General features: G+C 60.3%; 1 protein-coding gene and 1 long non-coding RNA gene across 2 annotated transcripts; both read right to left on the bottom strand.

Annotated features, from left to right (window-relative positions):
- Positions 4,005-5,243, bottom strand: LOC106505534. Its single transcript, XR_001300054.2, has 3 exons — positions 4,810-5,243; positions 4,546-4,718; positions 4,005-4,043 (listed from the first exon to the last, which is right to left on the bottom strand). It is a non-coding gene; the product is annotated as an uncharacterized LOC106505534 (long non-coding RNA).
- Positions 13,249-23,673, bottom strand: ALDH3A1 (aldehyde dehydrogenase 3 family member A1). Its single transcript, XM_013981363.2, has 11 exons — positions 21,615-23,673; positions 18,854-19,020; positions 17,155-17,386; positions 16,636-16,721; positions 16,234-16,442; positions 15,487-15,604; positions 14,959-15,100; positions 14,594-14,760; positions 14,056-14,155; positions 13,569-13,699; positions 13,249-13,479 (listed from the first exon to the last, which is right to left on the bottom strand). Exons 2-11 carry the CDS (start codon positions 19,013-19,015, stop codon positions 13,465-13,467), a joined length of 1,362 nt encoding a protein of 453 aa, XP_013836817.1. The 5' UTR covers positions 19,016-19,020; positions 21,615-23,673; the 3' UTR covers positions 13,249-13,464.

Below are 24,485 nucleotides of genomic sequence, written 5' to 3'. Positions count from 1 at the left end.
AGGCCCAGAGCCAGAGCAGAGAGGTGAGGTTCTCAGGGCTGCCAGGACCGTCACAGGGAAGAAGGGCCCAAAGCCACCAGGCCCTGGGGATGGGGGGTGGGGACTCGCTGCAAGCCCCCCCACCCTGGGACTGGGGAGACTTCTAACCAGGGAGGGAGAGCCTCCCCTGGAGCTGTTCTGGTGCCTGGCAGCCTCACTGTGCTATGAGGCACTGGCACGTATAGGAAGGAAGCCCGTGTGGAACCCGGCCCGAAGCCACTGACCTGGGCAAAGTGGGTGACCTGGCAACCTCAGGGGGAGGGCGAGAGGAGCTTGGGCGCCCCTATTGCCACAGACCGAATGCCAGCACAGAGCCACCCCAAGAGGGCCTGTCTCAGCCGCAAGTCCTGCAACACCAGGACCTTGCGTCCCCCTGGGGACGGGCCTGGCCCTGGGCCCTGCCCTCAGGTAACTGCCAGGCACAGCTGGAGGCCCCTATAAGCGTTTCCTCACTTGGTTACCCTTCACCAGGGCTGATGCCTCTGCACTTGCCCTTTGGCTGCCCTGAGCCCTGCACCCTGGCCAGGGGGCCAACATCCCTCTCTCTGTCCCCTCCTCCCGGCCCCGTGACTGCCCAACCCCCAGCTCTCCCTGGGGAGTGAGGGACTCTGGCCTGGCCCCTCAGCGCCACGTACATCTCCAGGGCAGAGGACACGGCACCGAGAGCTGCGAGAGGCCTGCGGCCCCCCGGCCCCCACCTCTCCCTCCATCCTTCGCCTTCCCTCCTCCAGCCAGACCACACTGCGGGGAGGGTCAGAGCAGTTCTGGAGGCCCTCGCGGGGGAGCCGCCAAGTGCAAGGGCTCCCAAAGCCTGAGGGGGGCATGCCCCGCCAGGGAGCCGTTTACAGGAATGCAAAGGAATACTATTCAGTGCTAAAAAGAAAGGAACCATCAAGGCACGAAAAGCCAAGGAGGAAGCTTAAGTCACAAGACGGGCGACAGAAGAAATGCTTCAGCTGTGGGGCAAAATCTCCCTCAGCCTTGCGCTCCAAGTCGGGGGCCAAGGTTGCAAGGTGCAAGAAAGCACAGCTTAAGAGGAGTTCTCGCTGGGGTGCGGTGGGTTAAGAATCCGACAGCAGCGGCGCAGGTCCGGGTTGCTGTGGAGGCGCATGTTTGATCCCCAGCCCGGGGTAGAAGGTTAAGGGATCCCGGATCCCGCGTTGCTTGCAGCTGGGGCTCAGATTCAGTCCCTGGCTCCGACCATCCATGTGCCCCTGGGCAGCCACAAAAAAAAAAGAGAAAAAAAAAAAAGCACAACCTGAGAAGCAGGAGAGCTGGCCTGGGGGTTGCTGGACCTCAACAGACGCAAAGGGGAGGCCATGAGCTTAGGGAACAGAGACTCCAGCCTTGGAAACAGAACGGCCCCCGGGGCGCATGTGGCATCCTTGCCACTGGCCCCTGGCGGCCCGGCCACAGCAAGGGCCCCGCCCACGTGGACCCCTCCGTGAGCTCCCAGTTGGCACGCCGCGGCCCCGGGGCCGCCTCTGGCTGACCTTGAGATGCCCACCCCAAAGCCCTTCGCATTCCCTGCACCCCAGTTTCCACATGAATGTCCCCAACATGCCACATGCATCTTGCTGGGAACTGGCACGGGTTGACGGCCGCCAAATTGTCACGGATACTCTCCGGTCGGTCGGTTCCTACCTCCGGGCAGAGCAGCCCTGACCAGGCGTTCTCCACTCCTGGGGACGCAGGGGATGGGCTCCTGCCCGTCACCCTGACCCTCCTTCCCAACGCGGCCTCCTCCCCCGGGGCCTCGCGTCTCTGGCCTCCCTGCCCCCAGGCCGGCGTCCCTCCAACCCATTCCTCGCCCGCAACAACCGGCAGGACTGCTCAACAAAGTCTGGAACTTTCAGTCAGCGCCTAGCGAGGGAAAAGGGAGAGGTGCCCCCTCACGGCAGGTCTGGGCACATCCAGCAATCCCTACGTGGACCCCATCTTTTCATTCAGTGACATCTCAGGGGCCTCGCTGACCCTGCACAGACCGCCCCTCCAGGGCCAACTAATTCCTAGAAATACAGACAGCTCTGCCCCGCTGACAGAACCTGCACCGTGTCCTCCATGGACTAGGCTGCCACCCGCCTGCCTTCATCACCCCAGGCAGCTACCCGACACGGGGGCACAGTCCTAGGCCTCGGAGCCAGCGGAAGTTATTCAGACGAACCAATCTCAAGCCTGACTGCCCCTCCCAGCCGCTCACAGTCCCCCGAAAGCACGTTAAAGGCTCTTAGGCGCCTTCTGCTCCGCGCAACGGACCCTGGTGCCACCCCCGGTGGTCCCCAGGGGCAGGTGCTGCCCCCGCCGCTTGGGAACTGCAACGAACTATCTTTTCAAAGGCCATCATCTCCTGCTCTATGGGCCTTGTTGCACCTGAACGATAATAAAACCTACATTTTAAAACCGTCTACGGGAGTTCCCGTCGTGGCACAGTGATTAACGAATCCGACTAGGAACCATGAGGTTGCGGGTTCGGTCCCTGCCCTTGCTCAGTGGGTTAAGGATCTGGCGTTGCCGTGAGCTGTGGTGTAGACTGCAGACGCGGCTCAAATCCTGCGTTGCTGTGGCTCTGGCGTAGGCCGGTGGCTACAGCTCCGATTCGACCCCTAGCCTGGGAACCTCCATATGCCGCAGGAGCGGCCCAAGAAATGGCAAAAAGACCAAAAAAATAAAAATAAAATAAAAATAAAAATAAAACCATCTACGGGAGTTCCTGTTGTGGCTCAGTGGTAACGAACCTGACAAGCATCCATGAGGTTCTGGGTTCAATCCCTGGCCTCGCTCAATGGGTTAAGGATCCGGCATTGCCGTGAGCTGTGGTGTAGGTTGTAGATGCAGCTGGGATGCCCTGCTGCTGTGGTGGAGGCCGGCAGCTTCAGCTCTGATTCAGCCCCTAGCCTGGGAACCTCCATGTGCCACAGGTGGAGCCCTAAAAAGCAAAAAATAAAATAAAAATAAAACAGTCTAGAAAAGGAGGAAGAAGCCCCCCAGTGCCTAGAGAACCCGAAGCTTGTGACACCCAGAGGTCCAGGGAGCCATCCTGCCCCAGTTGGTGCTGCTCTGAGGCACACTGTGTCCCCAGCCCAGCACTTCCGGGACACCCTCCCGGAGAGGGCGCTCAGCAGGAGGTGGAAGGGGGCTGTGGTGTGTCGTGCACCATAGGAGGTACCCCTCCCCCCAAAAAATGCAGTGGGGTGGGGGACAGACTCAAGATCCAGGTGGTGGAACACACTGGAAAATGTAGGCTTTGTGTATTGTACCGGCGCAGGAAATCAGACGCAGGGAGTGTTTACAGATGAGTCAGCTCGTCGCTGCTCCCCTGGCTTTTTCTTCCTGACTACAAGACGGCTACAGCAGCCCCGAGCACCTTATTCTCCCCCGGTGACAACACCTGTACTCCAGTCTCTGCCTCCGACTCCTTTTAGGAGCAAAGCTACCTTTCCCAGAAGTTCCAACTTCCTCTAGTATCGCACACACCCGTGCTTAACGTAAGCGCATCGCCAGGGGCTGGGGTTATTGAATTTAGGGTGAAATCAGCCGTTCTAACCCTAGACTGCATTGTAGAATCACCTGGGAAGCTTCTTCTAAAAAATACCCCTAGGAGTTCCTGTTGTGGCGCAGTGGTTTGAGAATCTGGCTGCAGTGGCTCGTGGTCATTGTGGCCCAGTGCAGTGAGTTAAAGGATCCTGTGCTAAATCCCTGGGAACTTTCACATGCCGAGGGTGAGGCCAAAAAAAATAAATAAATAAATAAATAAAATTAAATTAAATTAAATTTGGGAGTTCCCTTAGTGACTCAGTGGTAACGAACCTGACTAGGATCCATGAGGAAGCGGGTTCGATCCCTGGCTTCATTCAGTGGGTTAAGCATCCGGCACCGCCATGAGCTGTGGTGTAGATCGCAGACGCGGCTGGGACCCCAAGTTACTGTGGTTGTGGTGTAGGCCGGTAGCTACAGCTCCGATTCGACCCTGAGCCTGGGAACTTCCATATGGCATGGGTGTGGCCCTTCAAATAAAAAAAAAAAGAAAGAAAGAAAGAAAGAAAAAAGTTTAATGCTGTAAAAAAAATACCACTACCCAGGTCCCACCTCAGATGTTCCGACTTAATTAACTGAGGCAGCAATTTTGTTTCCTTTAACATTCAAAGTATACCTCTCACACAGAGGAGCACACGTGTATTAAGGATACAGCTCTATGAGTTTTCATAAATTAAAATGCACCTGAGTGACAGCTGCCAGCTCAAGAGACGGGACTTTACGAGCCCCCACCGAGGAGAATCACTCTCTTGATTTTCAGCGCCAAGGAATTCCTCTTCCAGGCATTCTTTCAGAGTCACCAGGTAATTGTCCTGAGGGCAGCTGAGGCTGAGAAGCCCTGGCCGGGTCACCTTTACACATGCTCCCAGCACAGCACTGCCCTGGCACACCCCACTTGAAGGAAGGATGAAGGGGTTCAGCGGCACCAAGCTTAATGGTTACTTCAGTAAACTGAGGCAGGTCCCAACTCACCTTCTCCCAGGGCTCCGGTGCAGCAGGGGCCTCCTGAGCCTGGCCTCCGGGTGGTTCTTCCCAGAGACCCCAGCTGTCCAGAGATGCATGTCTCTTCCAGAAACTGCCAGGCCCTCTGGGCTCAGTTACCTGCTACTCGCCCGCTCCGACCTTGGCCCCCGGTCCTCCGACACCTGTGGGTTTGGAAGGCATGTGGGCTGGGAGAGCCCAGCTCCCAGGAAGGCTTATCCTGGGGGGACGCATGGTCAGGAGGCTGCTGCTCACGTGCTGCGGGGAGTCCTCGGGGACCCGTCAGCCTTGCCAGATGAGGTCCGTGCAGCCCCAGCAGGTGCCATCCAGGGAGGGGACTGGGGACTTGGGTGCCCTCTCCAGTGAGAATCCCGAGGCTCTGTAGTCGGCAGGCGGTAAGCCGCTGGCCCCAAACAAGGGGCTCCTAAGGTCAAGGCAGGCCGAGCCAGCGCACCGCCTTGAGGGCTGGAGCGGGACCCACCCGAAAGCGGCAACAGGAAGCCAAGCGCCAGCTGTAGGCGGCCCACGTGGGAAAAATCTCCTTGTTCTGCAAACGAGCCTTAATTCACACCAGCGTCGCGCGCAGCCGAGGCCGGGGAACCCCGCCGCGAAGCCGAGCCTCCGGAGCCGGCGTCGGGCAGGGCCAGCACGCGGCGCGCGGGCACCAGCGCCCTCAGCAGCGCCGCCGCCGCCACAGCCCCACCCCGGCTCCAGCGCCCGCAGGCCCCGCCCATGGCGCCCGGCGGGGAGGGCCCCGGGGCCACGTGACCACACGCCTCCGCCGCTGCAGCTTATTGGCCGCCTTGGCCAGGCCGGGCCAATCAGATTCTCTCCCGGGACTTCGGGGGTGGGCCTGGAACAGGGGGTGGGTCAGAGGAAAGGCGGATCTGGAGACCTCTGCTCTGCCCCAAGGCGAGTGAATCCCGCGCAAAATCAGGGGCTGGAGGCTTGGGCCCGCGAAGGCAGCGCAGTGGGGGAGAAAAAGAAGAGCGGTCCCCGTGAGGGGCCACAACAGCATTCATTCATTCAGTCAGTCAGGCACTCTTTTTTTTTTTTCCCCAATATCTTTTCCATGTCTGGTCACTCTGTGGCCTGGCTGTCACTCTTCCCTACAAGATGATGCCTCGTCCTTCTGTCCTCATGAGATGACCCGAGGGGAGGTCGGTTTCTTGCCACTCCGCGACCCCTGACTACAAAGAGCCCGCCAGGTGTTCTGCACCTGCGGCTCTCTCCCCACCCCCAGCGTCGTGTCTCCGCAGCGACCCCACTGAGACTTACTGTCCTCCACGTGAGTCTTGCTAGGGAAGCAGACCTCCCGGGCCACCTGGCAAGAGCTTCCCCACCCATCTGATCAGAGCCAGCCTGGGAGGAAAGAGGACACCCCCTCCCCCACTCCGTCATACCTACAGCCCCTTATTGAGGTGGTTTTTTGAACCCGCCGTTTGCGCAAAGGAGTGTTATGTTAGCTAAACAAGAAGGCTTACGTAAGCAAACCCAAACCCACGCCTGGAAATGACTCAAGGTGAGGAAATCAAAGCCTAAGGACCGCCAATCTCAAGAAGCCACAGGGAAAGGGGAGGCATTCCAAGCGGCCACTGATGATGAATGGATAAACCACATGCCTATCCAAACAGTGCACCGCTGTGCACCCTTCCTAAGGAAGGGAATCCTGGGAGGCTCCCCTGTGGCTCAGCAGGTTAAGGATCCAGCGTTGCTGCCACAGTAGGGCAGGCTGCACGTGGCTCGAGGGTTCGATCCCTGGCCCAGGAACTTCCACATGGGGGTGCGGCAAAAAAAAAAATTTAAAAAAAGGAAGGAAATCCTGACAGATGCCGCATCCACAGAATCAACACTAAAGACAACATCTTGGGTGAACTGAGCCGAAAAACCAACACAGTATGAAGTACCATATAAGGCTCTGGAGTCACCACATTCACGGGGGGGAGGGGGGATATTTAATGAGTTTAGAGTTTCAGTTTTGCAAGATGAAAAGGGTTCTGGGGTGAATATGCTTAACGCCCCTGGACCACGTACACTTTAAAACATTTAAGATGGTTAATTTTAGGTTATGTGCATTTTACCGCAATTAAAAAATTTTTTTAAATGTTTTTTCAAGCCTCACGGAAAGTATTGACACAAGAAGTAAATGAGTTAACATTTGCAGAAGTGCCTGGACCCTTGCAGGCATTTATTAGCTGTTAGAGTCTTTTCTCTGCCTTTCTTCCTTAGAGTCTGATTTGTGTGTGTGTGTGTGTGTGTGTCTTTTGTCCTTTTAGGGCTGTACCCACGGCACATGGAGGTTCCCAGGCTAGGGTTCTAATCAGAGCTAGAGCTGCTGACCTACACCACAGCCACAGCCACACAGGATCCGAGCCGCATCTGTGACCTACACCACAGCTCACAGCAATGCCAGATCCTTAACCCCTGAGCAAGGCCAGGGATCGAACCTGCAACCTCATGGTTCCTGATTGGTTCATTTCCACTGCGCCACGACGGGAACTCCCTTAGAGTCTGATTTTTGACTCCCAATGTTCTAAAGTTACAGACTAGATGAGACTAACTTAAAAATAGCCCAGATTTTACCTTTAAGTGAGTGAACGCTGCACAAGTCCTTGGGTTTCTTAAGCAGTTTAAATAATCTACATAACAAATGTTGCACCACAAATCTTTTGGAAGGAGAAGAATCTAGAGAAAGCTGAGTCCATAGATTTCCTGCAAAATGTGTGTTGAGAGGAGTGTGTGTTTGTGAAATGGTGTGTGTTGCAGGTGTTTCCTGATTACATGCTAATTGGACCAGCAATATTAGACACATGATGGCATTTGACCTTGTACCAGTCTTTTCAGGTGGCTTTGCTTATCTTTGTTGTACAAATGAGGGAACTAAAGCTCAGGGAAATACGGTACTTGCCCAAATAAAGGGGCGGGGGGCGGGCAGAATATGAGGCTGGGTCTGTATTGTCTCCAAAGTACGTGTGCTTTCTGCTCCACTTGGGATGGCAAAGCACTCTCCTCCAGCCTGGCAGCTCCGCTCCATGGATGTTGCCTGGCACGGCTGTTGGGAACCTCAGCCAGTGCAGCAGTGGAGTCTGGGATCAGCTGGCAATGTCTGCTGGGGGCGCGGGGCAGAGGAGAAGCAATGGGTATCTGCCCATCTAGCAAGTGCTGGCCTGTCCTCTGAAAAAGAGCTCCGTGTTAAAATGTTCCTCCTGCCAGGACACCCACCAACCAGGCCAGGTCTTCTCTGCTCCCACCCTCTGCCTTCCCACGAAGACGTGTTAGTCCAGTTTCCACCAGTTCCCGGCCCTGTAAACTCCTGCCAGGCAGACAGGCTTGGGGAACTGAGGGCTATTGTCTCTCCAGCACAACAACGAGCAGCGTGAACCTTTATTTCCCAGAAGGTCACATGAGGACTCGTGAGCTCATGTCCGGCCTTGGCTGAAAGGGCAGAGGCGCCCTGGGACCAGGCCTGGGCAGCGCTCCCAGGTTGGCAGGGCAGTCCCTGGGGGAGCTTGGCACCTGCAGGGCGTCGTTGTCATGTGAGGGAGCAAAGCGTGTGAAGCTCGAGTCAAGCCAGAGAGTGGAGAACACGTGTTCACACACCCCTGAGCCCCCTCCCCTCCCGCTTTGCTGAAAGGCTGTTGCCACTTGGAAGAGCTGATGCCAGCCTGGAGTGAACACTCAGTGTCTGGCAGTGGGGCGGTGGGGGGCTTCACCTCAGAGAATTTGCTGCCCAGCAGGGAACTGGGGCGCCACTCAGCCCTCAGCCAGGGTGGCTGGACCTGCCCTCAAGCGCACACAGGAATTCCCAGCAGGGAGTGGACTGACGGGGAGGCTGCCAGCGCTTCCTGTCCTGCCGGGCCTGGCCCTCAGCCTGGGCAGGGGCTGTGCACGTGGCCTCCTCGCCCACAGGAAACATCTCTGTTGCCTTTAGGAATTGAGCAGCTTAGGCCATACCCAGTGGATATTTCCAAAACTTCTTATAGAAGAGTCAATACGCAGCTTCTATAACACCCCTGGAAAGCCAGTAGTTCCAGGCATGGCCGAGTGGCTGGCGCGTCTAGGGAGGCTGGTGCTGAAGGAGAGCCTTGGTTGGCCGTGGCCATGGCGGGGCTGCCCTGTCAAGACCACCGGTGCTAAACTTCCGAAAGCAAACGCTCCACCCAGGGGGGACCTCTGGGGCCCGATTCGGAGAGAGGCTTGGAGAACCAGGCCACCAGCAGGAGGGCGTCTCAGCGACAGTGAGGAATGCTCAGCAGCCCCTGCTCGGGCGCTGTGCCACGTGCATGCTCGGCAATTCTCCCTCCATCCTCTCACCAGCCCTAGGAGGGAAGGGTTGAAGTCAGAACACTTGGAGATGAAGCAGCAGCTCTGGAGCGTTGCACAGGTCCTCGGGCCTTTAGCATCTATTGCTTTCAGGCTAGCCGCTTTCCATGTGGCTAAAAACTGCCTTTCCCAGACTCCCTTGCGGCCCCGGGCTCTAGCTGAGAATTCAGGTCTGTCCTTAGACACAGGATAGGCTGCTTGAGTTGTCAAGTTTCCTGCCCAACCATCACGTGCCCAGGCACCGTGATTAGGCAGAAGTTTGTATTCTATTACGGTTAATCACACAGGGATGTTGCTTATCAGCTCTAATCGTGCATAACGGCCCGTCTCTGGGCCCCCTGCCTCGCAGGTCAGGAGCGTGAACCTCAAAGGCCTTGGTTCGGCCCCAGGAAGCGTCCTGACCTGGCCCACCTGTGAAGGACTGCGGGCAGGCAGAAAACGAACACGTCCCCTCCAGGGGCGCAGGGACTGCTTCACGTTACTCCCTCCCCCATTAGTATAAAAGGAGCCTGGATTCTAACCCAGACTAGACGGTTCTTCGGACGCTAGTCCACGCTCTTCATCGGCCGGCTGCCCAAATAAAGTCGGTATTCCTGCCTCAGCACCCATCTCTTGATTTATTGACCTGCCGAGGGGCGAGCAGCAGGAGCTGGGACTCAGGAACAGCTTGGGCTGTGGTCAAGAACAGTCAGGGTGGCAGTGCCCCTCCCCAGCCCACTGCCCACGGCAGTGAGCCCAGAGGTGGAGGGTCACTCTCCGGACGGGCCCTTCTCCTGTGTCCTGGGAGCGGTTCCCAAGGCCTCACCCAGCGCCTGCTCCTCCAGCCCCTTCCCGTGTCAGGTAGAGACCGAATTCCCTCTATTGAACCTCTTGCTATTAAAAATACCTACCATGGATCCTGCGTCCTGTTCTGACCTGGCTGATGCGCTCCCAGAGCAGATCAGAGGCCAGTCCTGCCTCCAGGCGCCCCCTCTGTCGGGTGTGGGCGGGCTTAGAATCAGGAGGCCCCGCAGGCAGCTGCTGCAGGGGAACCTGCCAGAGAGCGCCAGCAGGGGTCTCCGGTAGGAAAACAGCCCTGCTGGGAAGACGCTGAGACAAGGAGGGACTGAGGGGAACGGGAGATGGACACCAACTGGGGAGGCGAGGAGTTGGGAGTCTGTCCCCGCAGAGCAGGTGAGCCCTTCTGTCCGTCCAGCTGCCTGCACATGCAAGTAACTGAAAACACACTTCCGATGGTTTTTTTAGAAGGACACGTGGAGCTCCCTTGCGGCTCAGCAGGTTAAGGATCCGGCATTGTTATGGCTGTGGCATGGATCCCTGGCTCGAGAACTTCTGCATGCTGCGGGCACGGCTAAAAAAGGGGGGGCATGTAATCCCCACATATGACGAAGACCCTAAGGACAGGCAGTGCCAGCAGCTCAGTGACATCTTCCGGGACCGAGTCGCTCATGGTCACGAGACGGCTGCACTACTCCAAGTGTCACATCCAGACATAGCAGACTCTAAGGAGGGGACCTGTCCCTTCTTGTGCTTCTGTTTCCATCAGGGAGGAAGCTTTTCCAGAATCCACCTGCAGTGGACTTCTCATCAGCCCACTGCCCACAACTGGGCAAACGCCCATATCCTCACCCAGTCGCTGGCTGGGAAAACTCTCTTTGTTACCGGCTTACGCCAGGCAGTGCATTTTTTTTGTTTGTTTGTTTTTAGGGCCACACCCGTGGCATATGGAGGTTCCCAGTCTAGGGGTCGAGTCGGAGCTACAGCTGCCGGCCTCCACCACAGCCACAGCAACGCCTGATCCGAGCCGCCTCTGCAACCGACACCACAGCTCACAGCAAGACTGGATCCTTAACCCACTGAGCAAGACCAGGGATCAAACCCACATTCTTGTGGCTACTACTTGGGTTTGTTTCCACTTACCCGCACGGGAAACTCCCCAGACAGGGTATTAAAATTAAAAATATCTGGATGGGTAAATGTCCAGGGGTCCTTGACACTGATGTGTCAACACAGGTTCACGGACGGTGACAAGCCCACCGCTTGGCGCAGGAGGCATGTGGGAGATTTCTGTGCTCAACTTTGCGAACCTAAAACTGCCGTTTAAAAAAGTCTACTTAAAAATTATTTTTAAAGCTCAGGATCCTCGGAGGACTTTTGGCTTAGACCATTTGAGATTTATCTCTGAGCTGGGGACAGAGTGACCTTTCTCAGAGGCAACGCTGAAGGCAGTGGGATTCTGCTGGTGGGGGGATGGACTTTGCACAGGCAACTGTCAGAGTCAGTCAAGGCAGCTCCAGAGACGTTCTGGGGGAGCAGGAGAGTCAGAGAAGGGGCCGTCCTGCGGTCAGCAGAGCGTGATGCTGGCCGGGGAAGGGGCAGGGCCACCAGAACCTCAGGAGCAGAGCTGGGCCCCGGTCCAGCCCTGGCACCTGCCCTTCCTCTGGGGCGGGAGATGGTGCGTTTCCCTGCCGTTCGACCTTGACCGGGTCGGGCTTTGGAGGTGGGAGGGGCAGCTGGCGGGGGTGGGGGGGGTAGGACAGGAGGGACGGGGCGTGGCCCCCCTTCCTTTGCAGGCTCCTCCCTCAAGGCCAGCGGGTTCTGCTCATTCACGTATCAGGCCGGCCGGGTGGCAGAGATGCTCACAGCCCAGGGCATCTTCCCAGCTGTGAGCGCTGGGGGTGCGAGGGGTTCTGGCTACGGGGATGTGAGTGGAGGCGACCTGTGTGCGACCCCCCAAATCTCCCTCCCCTGCTCAGGGAACCCCAAGGCCTCCCCCCGCGGGGCCCTTTCCCAGCGGGTGTTTCAGGGAGCAGAGCCCCGCCAAGCTCGCGCCTCCTCAGCCACAGCCGCGCCGAGGCCAGCCTTTCCCCAGACGCCCCAACCACACACGGCTCCTCAGAGCACAGGCCTTGTGTGTCCCCCCCACCCCCTGTCCCCAGCACCCAGGACAGTGCACTCAGTGTGTCTTTGCTGCAGGGACAAATGAGGGAAGGAAATCTCCTCTCATTTGGTGACAACTGTGACCACGACTAATTGGTTTTTGTCTGAGAGTCGAAACCCCAGAAGCACCAAAGGAGGGAACCGAAGGACGGTTTGCTACAGGGTGGCTCCTGGGCCACACGTCGGAAGTCACAGGTGCGCTCTGTCATCCCGGCGGGGGTGGCGAGAGCAAACCGGGAGGTCACCTGCTCTCGCTGGTGACGCTTGACTTGGGCTGGCTCTCGGGCACTTATGTGTCGAAGGATGGCAGTTGTTTGGAAAGCTTGACTTGACTGTGCAAATATTTTTCAGCCCATTCCTTAGTCCGGAAAAAAAAACAGAGAGAAAGCAGCAGAAAGAAACAGCAATAGATGGAACCACGACGCTGGGGTGAGAGAAGGGTTTTCCCCCATTGTTTTCTTTTGAGTTAAAATCTACTTTGGAAATAGGATTAGTCCAGAACGGGTGGGGTTTGGGGCCTCACAAATAAAACGGTGCCGCCGGGAAGCTTGCGGGAGGGAAGAAGAGGAGGCGGAGAAAGAAGGCCGTTCTCCCGAGGGCGCTGGTCTGCCCTCCAGAGGGACCGATCAGGGCTTTGGCAGCCCGGAGCCGTCTCCTCTCTGAGCTGAGATCTCCCCAGCAAGGGTTTCGAGGCCACACTTCTGTGGGGTCAGGAAGGAGCAGGTGCTCCAGAGACACAGCCCCTGTGATTGGCACATGGGGACCAGGTGACATTGCCCCCACCCCCACCCTGGCCTTGGCGTCCGCATCTGTTGCTGGGGCATGGGGGAAGGGACAGAGGCCAAGGGCGGGGCAGGGAGGGCAGTGTCCTGGCCCAAGTGGAGGGCAGGTCTTGATTGGGAGCAGGGACGCTTGGGGACATGTGTCCTGGGAGGGATGGCAGCGGGCAAAGCCCCCAGGCAGGGCCTGGGCACCTGGGACGGCTCATGGTGACTCTGTGAGCTCCATCCCAAAGCTGGCCAGCCCGTCGTCACCACCCGCTGCTTGCGGGACAGCTAGCAGGCCCCTCTCGGCCTGTCTCCCCCACCCGCCTGCGCACCTGCCCGCCCAATGCTTGACCCCTGCTCTGACCAACGCCCTGCTTCCGAATGTCCTCGCTGTCCACCCTGTCCCGGCTCCTCAGGCCCCTCTGACCAGATCCCTGGGCCCGGGCACTGCCCGGCACCGTGGGTCCTGTGGCTGCCTGGGCTTCCTCACCTCCCTCCCCGGGACCATCCCTCCGAAGGCACCCCCAGGGGACGCACTGAGGGACTCCTGCCTCAGCCTCCTTGGTCACCTCTCCAAATGGAGCTGATGTCCCCAGGCTTCGGGGAGAGAATGGGGGGGTGGGCTGGAGAGGGTGGGGCCGGGGCTGCAGAGACCACACCTGCCTTCCAGGTTGGAACCTTTTATTGTCTCTATGTCTGCGGGGGCTGGAAACTTTTGTTGTTCCAGGTTGGACACTTTGATTGTCTCTAGTCTCTACAGCGACGGGGCTGGACCGGGAGGTTGGGGGCGGGAGGCCAGGGTGCCCAGGGAGCAGGCGGGGCGCAGCGAAACCTTCCCAGGCTGGAGCGCGGGCGAGGGCGCAGCGGCGCCAGGCAGCCTTCAGTGACGGGGCATCTGTGGGGGGACACGCGGGGCAGTGAGGCTCTTGTCGGGAGCCCCGTGGCTTCTGCACCCCCCGCCCCCGACATACGCACACCTCTCACCTTGGCGGGGCTGGGGGGGTACCTGGCCCTGAGGGTCTCTTCGTTCAGCAGAGGCCTCACCAGGCAGGAGCGGCGGTGGGAGAAGGTCTCGAAGCTCTTCTTGCCGTGGTAGGACCCCATGCCGCTGTTCCCTGCGGGGAGCCGGCTCAGGGGGGCCTGAGACCCCCACCACCCTCCTGTGCCCCTTCTCCCAGCCGCCTGGGGGCTCTGATCCCTGGGGTGTCTGCCAGGGTGTCCAGGGGGCAGGAAGAGCGGCTGGGAAGTTTCACCCCAGCTTCGCCACCAGATGGCTCTGTGGCCTCTGGCCCTCAAGGCCTCTCCGGCCCAGGCCCCTGGTAACCCTCGGGACCTCAGGGGTCTGGAGCTTAAATGCGGCCAATGGATGTGCCGGCCGAGGGCCAGTCTGGGGCGTCTGAGGCCCTGGTCCTTCCTGAAGTCCCAGCCAGGGGTGGGGGACACGCAGGAGCCAGCAGGAGGGGAGACTCACCCACGCCCCCGAAGGGCAGAGAGGGCACGGTGATGTGGACGATGACGTCATTGGCCGTCACGCCTCCGCTCGAGGTCTCGGCGATCATCTTCTGAATCACCTGCCACAGCCCCGCCCCCGCCTCAGTCTCCGCCCCCCACGCCGCAGCCCCGCCCCCGCCTCAGTCTCCGCCCCCACGCCGCAGCCCCCTCCCCACCCTGCCAGGGCGGGTCCTGGAGCCCCGGAGATGTGAGCTGGTGGAGGCAGAGCCCGGCCTCGGGCTGCCCTCCTCGAGCCCCAGTCGGGGCCCCCCCATCTCCCCACGCAGCAAGTGTTTAGGGCCCCAAGCACCGCGCTGAGGGGCTGATGCCCGCATCCAGGGCTCCGAGGTGGGTGTCACTGTCCTGACTGCGGAGCTGAGAGGAAAGGGGCTCGGGAAGGTTACGTAGCTTGCCCAGCGTCACACCGCCGTGAGCAGGGAGGCTGGGATTCGCACCCGGGTCTGTGAAGCCCGGGTCCTGTTTGCACGAGTGCCAGTCCCCGGGCGCCCCAGGCCCACCTTGTCATGGAGGGAGAACACGTAGAGAGCCAGGGGCTTCTCGCGCTGGTTGATGAACCGAATGGCCTCCTCCAGGCTGCCCACACACACGATGGGCATAAGGGGCCCGAAGATCTCCTCCTGCATCACCTGGGACTGGGGGTCCACATCCGTGAGGATGGTGGGGGCTGGGCAGGAAAGACGCCAGCGTCAGCAGGTGCCGAGCCCACCTGCTGTGCCCGGACTCTGCCCGCCTGGAGCCCCAGAGCCAGCCCGGGGCACGAGGGAAAGGGATCGACGCCCCCGGGTCCCCGCTGGCTGCCTGCTCGCGGGGACCCGGCAGCTCGGGGGTGGGCGGCCCTCTTCCGAGGGGCTGGCGCACACACCTATGTACCGGGTGGCCGCGTCGCCCGTGCCTCCGTAGGCGACTTTCTGGCCCTCCAGCAGGCCCATCACCCTCTGGAAGTGCCGGGAGTTAATGATTCTTCCGTAGTCACGGGACTTCCTGGCATCCTCCCCGTAGAACTCCTGTGGGGAGACGGGTCAGGACGAGGCCCCCCCCACCCCCGCATCAGGGCCACAACGGGGGAGAAGGTGTCCAGCCCACCCTGGAATACACGTGGGCGGGGACGTGGCACAGTGACAGCCCCAGGGGGCCCGCAGGTTCTGCTGGGAGCCTCACTATATCAAAGGCGCACACGCCCGGCGGTGTGGACAGTGCCTGCCCAGCAGATAGGAGACGGGAGGGAGATGCCAGGCTGGCAATGCCTGTCCTTAGGTGGCAGAGTTCTGGGCAGAGCTAGGATTACCTTTATGCTGGGGGTGGGGAGGGGACCCAGTCTTTTTTCAAGTCCCCCCCCCACCCCCCATCTCACTGCCCTGCAGCCCCTCCCCAGCCCAGGGTCAGCACTCACTTTCAGGGACTTTTTGAGCTTCTCCACGATTTGGTTCTGGATCGAGGGGTCACAGAGGATGTAGTCGGGGCCCACGCAGGTCTGGCCGCTGTTCATGAACTTGCCCCAGGCGATGCGTCTGTTAAAACCCCAGATTAGGCTGCCTTCCGCTCCCAAGGGCGGCGCCCCAGGAGCAGACTCCTTGCTCGGTTACCAGGGTCAGGGCCTGAGGGCTGAGCCCTGGAGGAGACGCCAGGGCTGTGAGCTGTCCCCTGGGGAGAGGGCCTCTCAGCATCCACTGGCTTCTAGGTGCCAGCTAAGCTGACCTGTGACCCTGGATGTGCTCGGGGGGCCTGTGGTGACCCCATCACTGACTGGCCAGGGAGGTCTGGGGGTGTCTGGGGGGCTGGGGGGATGTGGGGGTATCTGGGGGGATGTGTGGGGGTGTTGGGGGACGTTGGGGGGTATGAGGGGGTATCTGGGGAATGTCTGGGGGATTCCGGGGGGATGTCGGTGATGTCAGGAGTTACCTGGGGTGGGCGGCCTTTGTACCCTTTCATACCCTTGAGCCCTGCACGGGCACATGTCACCGTGCTTGGGGTCCCCTCACCCCAGAAGGCCACGTGTGTGGGAGATGAAGTGGGCAGAGCTCCGCAGGAAGCCTTTCCCGCCCCTGCCCCCACCCCCGGCACTCCTGCCGGGACTGCAGGTGACCCGGGCGCGGGAACAGTGTCCACGTCCCTCAGTGAACTGGCCCCGCCTCCTCACCTGCAGGCCACGTCCAGGTCGCAGTCCTTGTCCACGTAGCAGGGGTTCTTGCCCCCCAGCTCCAGCGTGACGGGGGTCAGGTGCTTGGCCGCAGCCGTCATAACGACCTTCCCGATGCCTGGGCTCCCCGTGTACAGGATGTGGTCGAATCGCTCCTTGAGCAGCTCCGTGGTCTCGGGGACGCCCCCGGTGACCACGTGGTACAGGTCCTTCCGTGCGAGGACGGAGACGAGGCTCAGACAGGGCCTCACCCCTGCTCTCAGCCGGGGCTCGGGGGCTGGATGAGAGAGGCCAGCTCTCCTCCCCGGGCCGCGTCTTGGCCCTGCTGCAAGAATTCACTACTTCTCCACCCCGAGGGCCTGGCCCCGCCCGGCTGTCCCCGTGCCCTGGAAAGCGGCTCACCTTGTCCAGGTACTGAGGGATGAGGGTGGCCAGCAGGCGCTCCGTGTTCTCACTCAGCTCCGAGGGCTTGATGACCACGGCGTTCCCTGGGGAGCACGCGGGTCAGGGCTGGGCCCGGGGGCCACCCCAATGCTCTGCCCTCCCAGGGTCCAGGGCTCCCTGTGTCTCTGGGTCCTCGGAGGAGTGACCAGAAGAGCCGCGGGGAGAGGCCGCAGGAGCCGCACCCCTGCCGTCTGCAGGTGCCGAGACGGGAGGTGGGAGAAGAGCTTGGACAGGTAGCGCTCAGAGCCCCCGCCCGAGGAGAGCGCGTCCGTCTTGGCTGAGAGCAGGAGGGGCAGGCTGCGTGGACGCCCGAGCCTGGCTGGACCTCGGGCACCAGGGGGTAGGGGGCGCTGGGCTGAATTCTCTGGCCCGCAGCCTCCTCGAGAGCCTGACGCATCCAACGCTACCTGGCCCCAGCCCCCACCTTCTCACAGGCCCGAGCCCCCTCCTGGCCCCCACCCGGAGGGGCGCTGGCACCTGCAGCGATGGCGCCCACCATGGGCTGGATGGTGAGGTTGAAGGGGTAGTTCCAGGCGCCAATGATGAGGACCACGCCCAGGGGCTCCGAGTGGATGTAGGGCTCATCCTGCTGGGTCTGGGGGGTCTTCTCCACGGGCTCGTCCGCAGCCCACTCGGGGAGCTTCTTGATCACGTGCTCGATCTCCTCCAGGACATACACCATCTCCTCGTAGTAAGCGTTCCATTCGTTCTACGGGGGGAGGGTTCCGTGGGACGCGCGGCCCCCGGGGCCTGGGCCCCCAGCAGAGGCGCCAGGGCCGGCAGGGGTCCTGGCTGGCTGCGCCCTGCTTTGTGACCCTGGAGGAGCTCCCCCTCCGCTCCCCACCTCAGCTTCCCGGTCTGCAGAAGGGGGCTGCTGGGGGAGCCCGCGGGCAGAGCCTGGTTCGTTCAGCGGCCGGAGGGATGGGGGCCCTTCACTGTGGGCGCCCCAGCCTGGGGGGCCGGGCCACGGGCGGAGCTGAGGATTAGCCTCCGGGGTGAGGGCCACTCTCTGCCTGTGCTGGGGACCCAGGAAGGGGGGGCATGTGGAGTTCGAGGGGCCTGCAGGGACCTTGGACCTGAGCAGAGATCTGAGGTCACGGCGAGTGCGAGGAGAGGACTGAGCCGTGTCTGGGGAGGCTTGGACATGACACTTGAACCCAGACTGGAGCCCTAAGATCACGCTGAAGAAGCGGGTACAGGAAAGAGGCCGCCGAAGAGAGTCAGGAGAAAACCCAGGAGACCCTCCCAGGTGAGGGAGGGGCGGGGGAGGTGCCAGCCTGCACGGGTCCAGAGATGGGCACAAAATGGACTGAACCTCTCGTCCCTGAACTTGGGCTGTGAAGAGCCAGAGAGAGGTCCTGAGGTCAACAGTGGGCTTTCTTGCCTTTGGTTTTTGTTTTAAGATGTAAAATCTTGAGGCGTTCCCTTCATGGCTCAGCGGTTAACGAACCCGACCAGCATCCATGAAGATGCAGGTTCGATCCCCGGCCTCGCTCAGTGGGTTAAGGATCCAGCATTGCCGTGAGCTGCGGTGTAAGTCACAGACGCGGCTTGGATCCCGCGTTGCTGTGGCTGTGGCTGTGGCCGGCAGCTGCAGCTCTAACTCGACCCCTAGCCTGGGAACCTCCATATGCCCTGGGAGTGGCCCTTAAAAAAGCAAATAATAAATCAATCAATCAAGATGTGAAATCTTGAGAGTTAAAAATTTAAAAAAAGGACAGCAGCTAAGGCCTGGGAAATAGCAGGGGTAGGCTCACGGCCCCTCCTCCACTCCCTGCCCCCCCCCCGGCAGATGGAAGGGTGGCAGCGAGGGAGTGGGGCTGAGAATTTGGAGGGTGCCCAGCGGAGCAAGTGGCCTTGGGCCCGGCCAGGCTGCGCTGCCCCCAGTGTGGAGAAGCCAGTGGCCCTTGTGGGGCTGAGGGCTGGAGGAGCTAGGGAGCCAGAGGGTGTCATGTCAGCAGGAGATGGCTGATGCAGTGGCCTCAGGCTTGGGCTGGAGCAGAAAGTGATGCCTGGGGTCGGGGGGACAGCAGACAGAGCCCTGGGCCCTGTGCTGGGGCCGTGGGACCTGCGGGGGCCCGTTTCAGCGGCTGCGTTCCCCTCCGTGGAGGGGTCCTGAGGCGCACGGAGGGTTTGAGGGGCAACGCGGGTTGTCCATGAAGGGCCGGGGGCGCACCTTGTGGAGGTCGGCGGTCAGCGCACCCACGAGGTCCTTCTCGCGCTCCCGGATCAGGCGCCGCAGCCCCTCCAGCTGCTGGATGCGGAACTGGAGCGGGCGGGTCCTGCCCGAGAGGAAGGCGGCTCTGGCCCGCTGCACAACCTCACCAATCGTGCCCATGGTGCCTGGGGATAGAGAGAGCGCCTGGGAGTGGCAGGAGGATGTGCCCTCACTGCCCGGCCCCTGGGCCCTGGGTCCCCAGGGCAGCACCTGCCCTCGCTAGAGGGAGACGAGCTCCTGGGAGCACTGCTTTCTCGGCTCCCTAACCCCATGGCCTGGACCCTTCTGGCCGCAGGACACCCTGCCACCACCACCAGGCTGCAGTGACCTGCGGCCCTAAGTGTGTACACAGGGGCTGCTGGGGGGGGGGGGGTGCTGGCAGTGTGCGGGGGGCAGGCCCCTCCCGGCACCACCACCTGCATGCAGAGCTGGTGATGCTCCCGGCAGACAGCCCAGCACCCTGCACACCCAGCGAGGGGGCTCTCAGATCAGTCTGGCTGGCGCAGGTGGCGCCTCCTCCCTCGGGCAGTGAAGGAAAGCCCAGCATCAGAGCACCTGCGCTGCCTCGCGGGCTCAGCCGCCGTTCTCAGAAGCACTGGTGGCTTCCTAGGCTGAACCGGCCTGGTTTGCTTTTTAGGGCCACACCCTAGGCATATGGAGGTTCCCAGGCTAGGGGTCTAATCGGAGCCGTACCCGCCGGCGTACACCACAGCCACAGCCACGCCAGATCCGAGCCGCGTCTGTGACCTACACCACAGCTCACGGCAATGCCAGATCCTTAACCCACTGAGCAAGGTCAAGAATTGAACCGACAACCTCATGGTTCCTAGTTGAAATCATTTCCGCTGCGCCATGATGGGAACTCCAGAACCAGCCTGGTTTCTAAACCGTTTGTTCCTGGAACACCTATGGACAGGGCCACTCACAGAGCTTCCAGTTTCCGCCTAGAGGGTGGAGGGGCGCCTGGGCCCCAACGGCAACCAGGCTGGCCACTGGCACGGCTCAGCTGGGGGGCATTTGGCTCCCTTTAGCCAGAGCCTTTCAAATGTTTTTCTCCATGACACATCCCGGAGGTCACAGCAATCAGAGCCTCCCTACTCGCTCAGGAACAAGAATAGTCAGCAGGTTTCCAAGGAACAGAAGTACCAGAAACACCCTCAAAGTCCGTCAGCAGGAGACATTGTCACTGACATCTGCCACCCCCTCAGGAGGGGGGTTGTGCAGAAATCAGGACTTTTCAGCCTCTGCAGACGGGGCGTCCACGTGTCCAGGCACAGGCGACAAGGAAGAACACAGAGGACAGAACAGCAGACACCCAGGTGGATGCACCTGCTCGTGCAGGGAAAGCAGAGGGCGGTCCCCGCATGCTGACCGAGAGTGGGGCAGTTAGGGGGACCCTCGTTTCCGTCTTCCAGAGGGTGTCACTTTTTGGCAGTGAGCTCGCCTTTTTTTAAAAGATGTTTGTTAACTTTCTGAATAGGGAACGGCAGAAAATGTAACAGATACCAAAGGGACACCAAGAAAAATGTCCCCCTCCCTTCTCCCCCCACTGTCCCCCCAGAAGTTTCCACCTGCTTTCAGACACAGTGTAACCTCTGACATCAGAAAAAATGCAATAAGCCTATCTTGCCAAAAAAAAATTATATATACCACATATACCACGTATGTGTGTAAATATATATTTTATATACAAGGCATATGTGTGTGTAGATTTCTATGTAAGGTATATATAAATTGATGCAAAATGGAAATAGTTTTATAGATATATATGTATTTTTCCACCTGCTGACCACCCCCACCCCCAGCCGCTGCACAGAGAGGAGGTCCCAGGCTGGCATGCAGGGCACCCGAGCATGGGGTGCCACAGCCCGTCCTAGGTCTGATGGGAAGCTTCAGGGAACCCTCTGGGGCCTCTCACTCCTGCCTGCCGTGGGCCAGGCTTCCTTGCCGACCATGGCCCCAGCCACCCTGCCCTGCAGGAAGGTGCTGCTTCCCTCCCCAGCTCTGCGATCAAAGCAGAGCAGCAGCCTCTGGACATTGGCCACTAAGGCCAGGCGGCCCAGGGCGAAGAGCCTGGTGTGAGTGAGACAAGGAGGGCGTCTCCCCTGCTCAGTGCTCAGAGCCGTGTGGTATCTGGGAGGGAGCCTCCTTTGTGGGCAGCGTTATAACGGCCACTCACAGTCCTGGCAGAGATAAGCGGAGAGCGCTGCGCCTGAACGCCCATCCCAAGAGCGCAGCTGGAATTCCTCCCCAGGGCCGGGCCCACCTTCCCGTGTCCCGGCCCGCTGCACCTGTGCCACCTTGCCTCCAGGTGTCCCCACCTCCCTCGGCCCCTCTGATCCTCGCCAAGGCCTCCCCGAGAAGCAGCCCATGAAGAAGGAACCCTTACGAGTCTGTTTTACAGACGAGGGGATGAGCTGCCTAGGATCCCCCAGTTAGCAAGTGGCAAAGTCAGGATTTGAACCCACGTGTGTCTCTATCTGCTGCTCACGCCTTTAACCACGGGGCTCTGCAGGCTTCGGGCGTGAATCAAGGCTCCTCACCCACCGTCCCCCAGTCCCCTGCTCCGAGGGTCGGGGTTGGCACAGCTGCCAGAATTGAGCTTCGGACCCCCGGGCACCTGCTGAGAACTCTCAGAAGATGCTGCTGGGGTGGGGACCAGCCGCAGAGGTTGCAGCTGCATGTCCCGGGAGGTGAAGGGAACAGCCCAGAGGGTTACCTTGGACAGAGACTTTCCTGTGGCTGGAGCTCCGGGGATGGGCACCAGCCTAGGGGGGACGCCTTTAAGGCCCCTTCTCCCCGCCCCCTGGGCCCTGGAAGGCCCTGCCCAGGAAGTTTGCATAACAAGAACAAAACAACTTTCCAACCTGGGGGTAGTTAATCCTGCCTCTGCCCCCAGTTTGGGGGATTAGGCCGTGGGCTGGCTGCTCTTGCTCTTTTCTGAAATGCAGGTGGAGGCCTGGGTGGGGCTCAGGTCCAAAGGAGCCCGGGTGTTTGCCCTGGGCGTGGGGGTGCTGATTGATTCGGTCTGACGGTGGGCTGGCTCCAGATTCCCCAAGAGCAACTGCCAGCTGCCTCCTCCCCAATCTCCCTGGTTACATAAGGACGGGTCAGGCGCTGGTCACGCTGAGTGTGCACATGGCTCCTGCACAGGCCCCATCGAGGCGAGGTCTCCAAAGCTGGGGGCTGTCTGCCCTCCCCAACAGCAGTGATGGGGGCCACGAATCGGGACCAGCTGCTTGGAAGCGCCCGGGAAGCCAGAGCTGCTGGGGCAGGACTCTGCTAAGTCCCGGTGTTTGTGGGGCGTCTGCTCCACGGGGAAGGAGGCGGGTGTGAAAACACATCTGGCCACTTCTCACACCTCCCTGCTGCCACAGCCTCTGGGCCTCCTCCCACTGGGCACTTCCTGCTACCCTCGCCCACCAGCCAGGTTCAGGGTCCTTGCTTCCCTACAGGAAGCGATCCTGCCCTCCCCCTCCCCCACCTGGAATGCCCTGCCCAGTGAAGCCACCCACATGGCTCTGCCCCCCAATCTCACCACCACTCTCCGTCCTCTTTCTCCTGCTCCTTTTCCTCTAGAGCCTGTACCGCCCTCTGACATGCCATTTGTCTACTTATGTTGTTCGCCACCTGTCACCCTCCCGCCAGAAACCGATCTGTTCACTGTTGTATTCTCAGCACCTAGAACGGTGTCTGGCTCGTAGTAGGTGCTCAATAAATGAATGATGGCATAAACAGAACGTTTCCCCCCCAAATAGGAAAGCTGGAGTGACTGGAATACGCACAGGATGCTCCAGGGATTCAGAGGAGGGGCCCATGGGAGGGAAAGGGCGTCTGAGCTGAGTGGGCAGTGTTTGGGCAAGGAACAGCAGGGGGCATGGAACAGCAAAACAAAGGCACAGAGGCAGGGAACAAAGTCATGTGTCCCCACACGACGGATGCCGGCAGGAGGTGAGGGGGTGGCTGAGGCCCCGGGGCTGGGCCAGGCTGTGCAGGTGGCAGAGCCCAAGGGGCTGAGCACAGAGGCCTGTTTCTGAGACGCGCTCAGCAGCGGGCTCAGTCTCACTGAAGTCCAGGCTGAAAGCCACAGCTCCCAGTGAGGCGGGCGAGAAGTTGCAAGATCCCAAATGAGACCTACAGAAGGGGCGGTGTTCAGAACAGCAGAAGGGCACGTTGGCAGGGTCTGGACTGGGCGCCCGGGCTGGATGGTGGGGGCCGGGGGCACACCCCTGAGACGGCGAGGTCCAGGTTGGGGGACAGCCCCCCTACGCCAACCTGGAATCCTCCCCCTTCTCCGGGGCTGGCACCTGGCTGTCTCCAGAGAATGCTCTGCTGAAGCCCAGGCAAGGTGAGCACGGCCCCTGAGGCCGCCCGGACCCCCGGCCCCTGATCGAGTCGAGGGCAAGGCCCTGGCGCTGACTCATCCTGACAGCGGCTCCCTGGAGAGGGGGCCGCCCATCCGCTTGCTGGTTCCAGGACCGCCCTGGCCTCCACATGCCCAGGTCTGAAGCTCAGCTCCTCTTCAATCCAGCGGAAATAAACTCATCTGACTGCTGACCGCTACCAGCTGCGTGTCCTCGGGCCTGTTCTTCATCTGTAAACGAGGCAGCGGAAAGAAGCGGCGAGAGGGCCCCGGGGCCCTGGCTCCTGGTCCCAGGGTCCACCCCCCTTCCGTGAGGCCCCTCCACGGTGCTCCCTGCCTCCGAGGCGCCCTCGTCCATCCCACTTCCTCCTTCATCTTATATAATGTGTATATTCATGCCCATGATGTGTAAATACATATACGTATATATATATATATTTTCTTTTTGTCTACACCTGCGGCATATGGAAAGTCTTGGGCCAGGGATCAAATCCAAGCTGCAGCTGCTGGCCTATGCCACAGCTGTGGCAATGCCAGAACTTTAACCCACTGTGCCAGGCCAGTGATCGAAGCTGCACTGCCAGAGATAACACAGGATCATTAACCCACCGTGCCACGGGGGGAACAGCTCTTTTTATTTTTTTGTCTCTGTGTCTTTTCTAGGGCCACACCCATGGCATATGGAGGTTCCCATGCTAGGGGTGAATCAGAGCTGCAGCCACCGGCCTACACTACAGCTCACAGCAACGCTGGATCCTTAACCCACTGTGTGAGGCCAGGGATCGAACCTGCAACCTCATGGTTCCTAGTTGGATTCGTTAACCACTGAGCCATGATGGGAACACCAACGGCTCCTTTTATAAAGGTTTGAATGACCAAGTAAATAGGCTCAAAAGTTTCTTTGCCTAAACTTCCAGGAGGCCTGAAGTTAGCCACCAGCTGTCGGGCAGGGAAAGAGACTTCCCCTGTCAGAGCAGACAGGAAGCGCTGGCAGTGAGTTTGCCGGGCGGCTCTGTCTCCTCCGTTAGACTTGGACCCGCGGGGTGGCTTGGGGGCACCCCCGGACTAGAGGGTCGGCTCAGGCCTTGCCCCTGAGCTGAGTGGGCAGGCCGGGCGGCCCGGAGCCACCAGCAGGAGAAGAGCCAACAGAAGGGGCTTTGCTGCCTGGCGGCACCAAGGCTGCACATCCAGGGTCCGAGGCGGACGTTCGGAGAGGCAGAAAGCCCC

This window comes from Sus scrofa, chromosome 12 (assembly GCF_000003025.6).
Source record: "Sus scrofa isolate TJ Tabasco breed Duroc chromosome 12, Sscrofa11.1, whole genome shotgun sequence".
Classification (NCBI taxonomy): domain Eukaryota; kingdom Metazoa; phylum Chordata; class Mammalia; order Artiodactyla; family Suidae; genus Sus; species Sus scrofa.
The sequence above is the reverse complement of the archived record's forward strand: the minus strand, read 5'-3'. Positions and strand labels throughout refer to the sequence as shown.

Bases quoted from the DNA above. Each gene is read 5' to 3' on its own strand.
- ALDH3A1 (XM_013981363.2), bottom strand. From the start codon at position 19,015: ATGGGCACGATTGGTGAGGTTGTGCAGCGGGCCAGAGCCGCCTTCCTC. The intron at 14,156-14,593 runs GTGGGCCTGGGG...GGGCTGTGGCAG, and splicing joins TGTTCTCCCTCCATGACAAG to GTGATTCAGAAGATGATCGC. The intron at 13,700-14,055 runs GTGAGTCTCCCC...GGCTCCCCGCAG, and splicing joins TCTGCCCTTCGGGGGCGTGG to GGAACAGCGGCATGGGGTCC.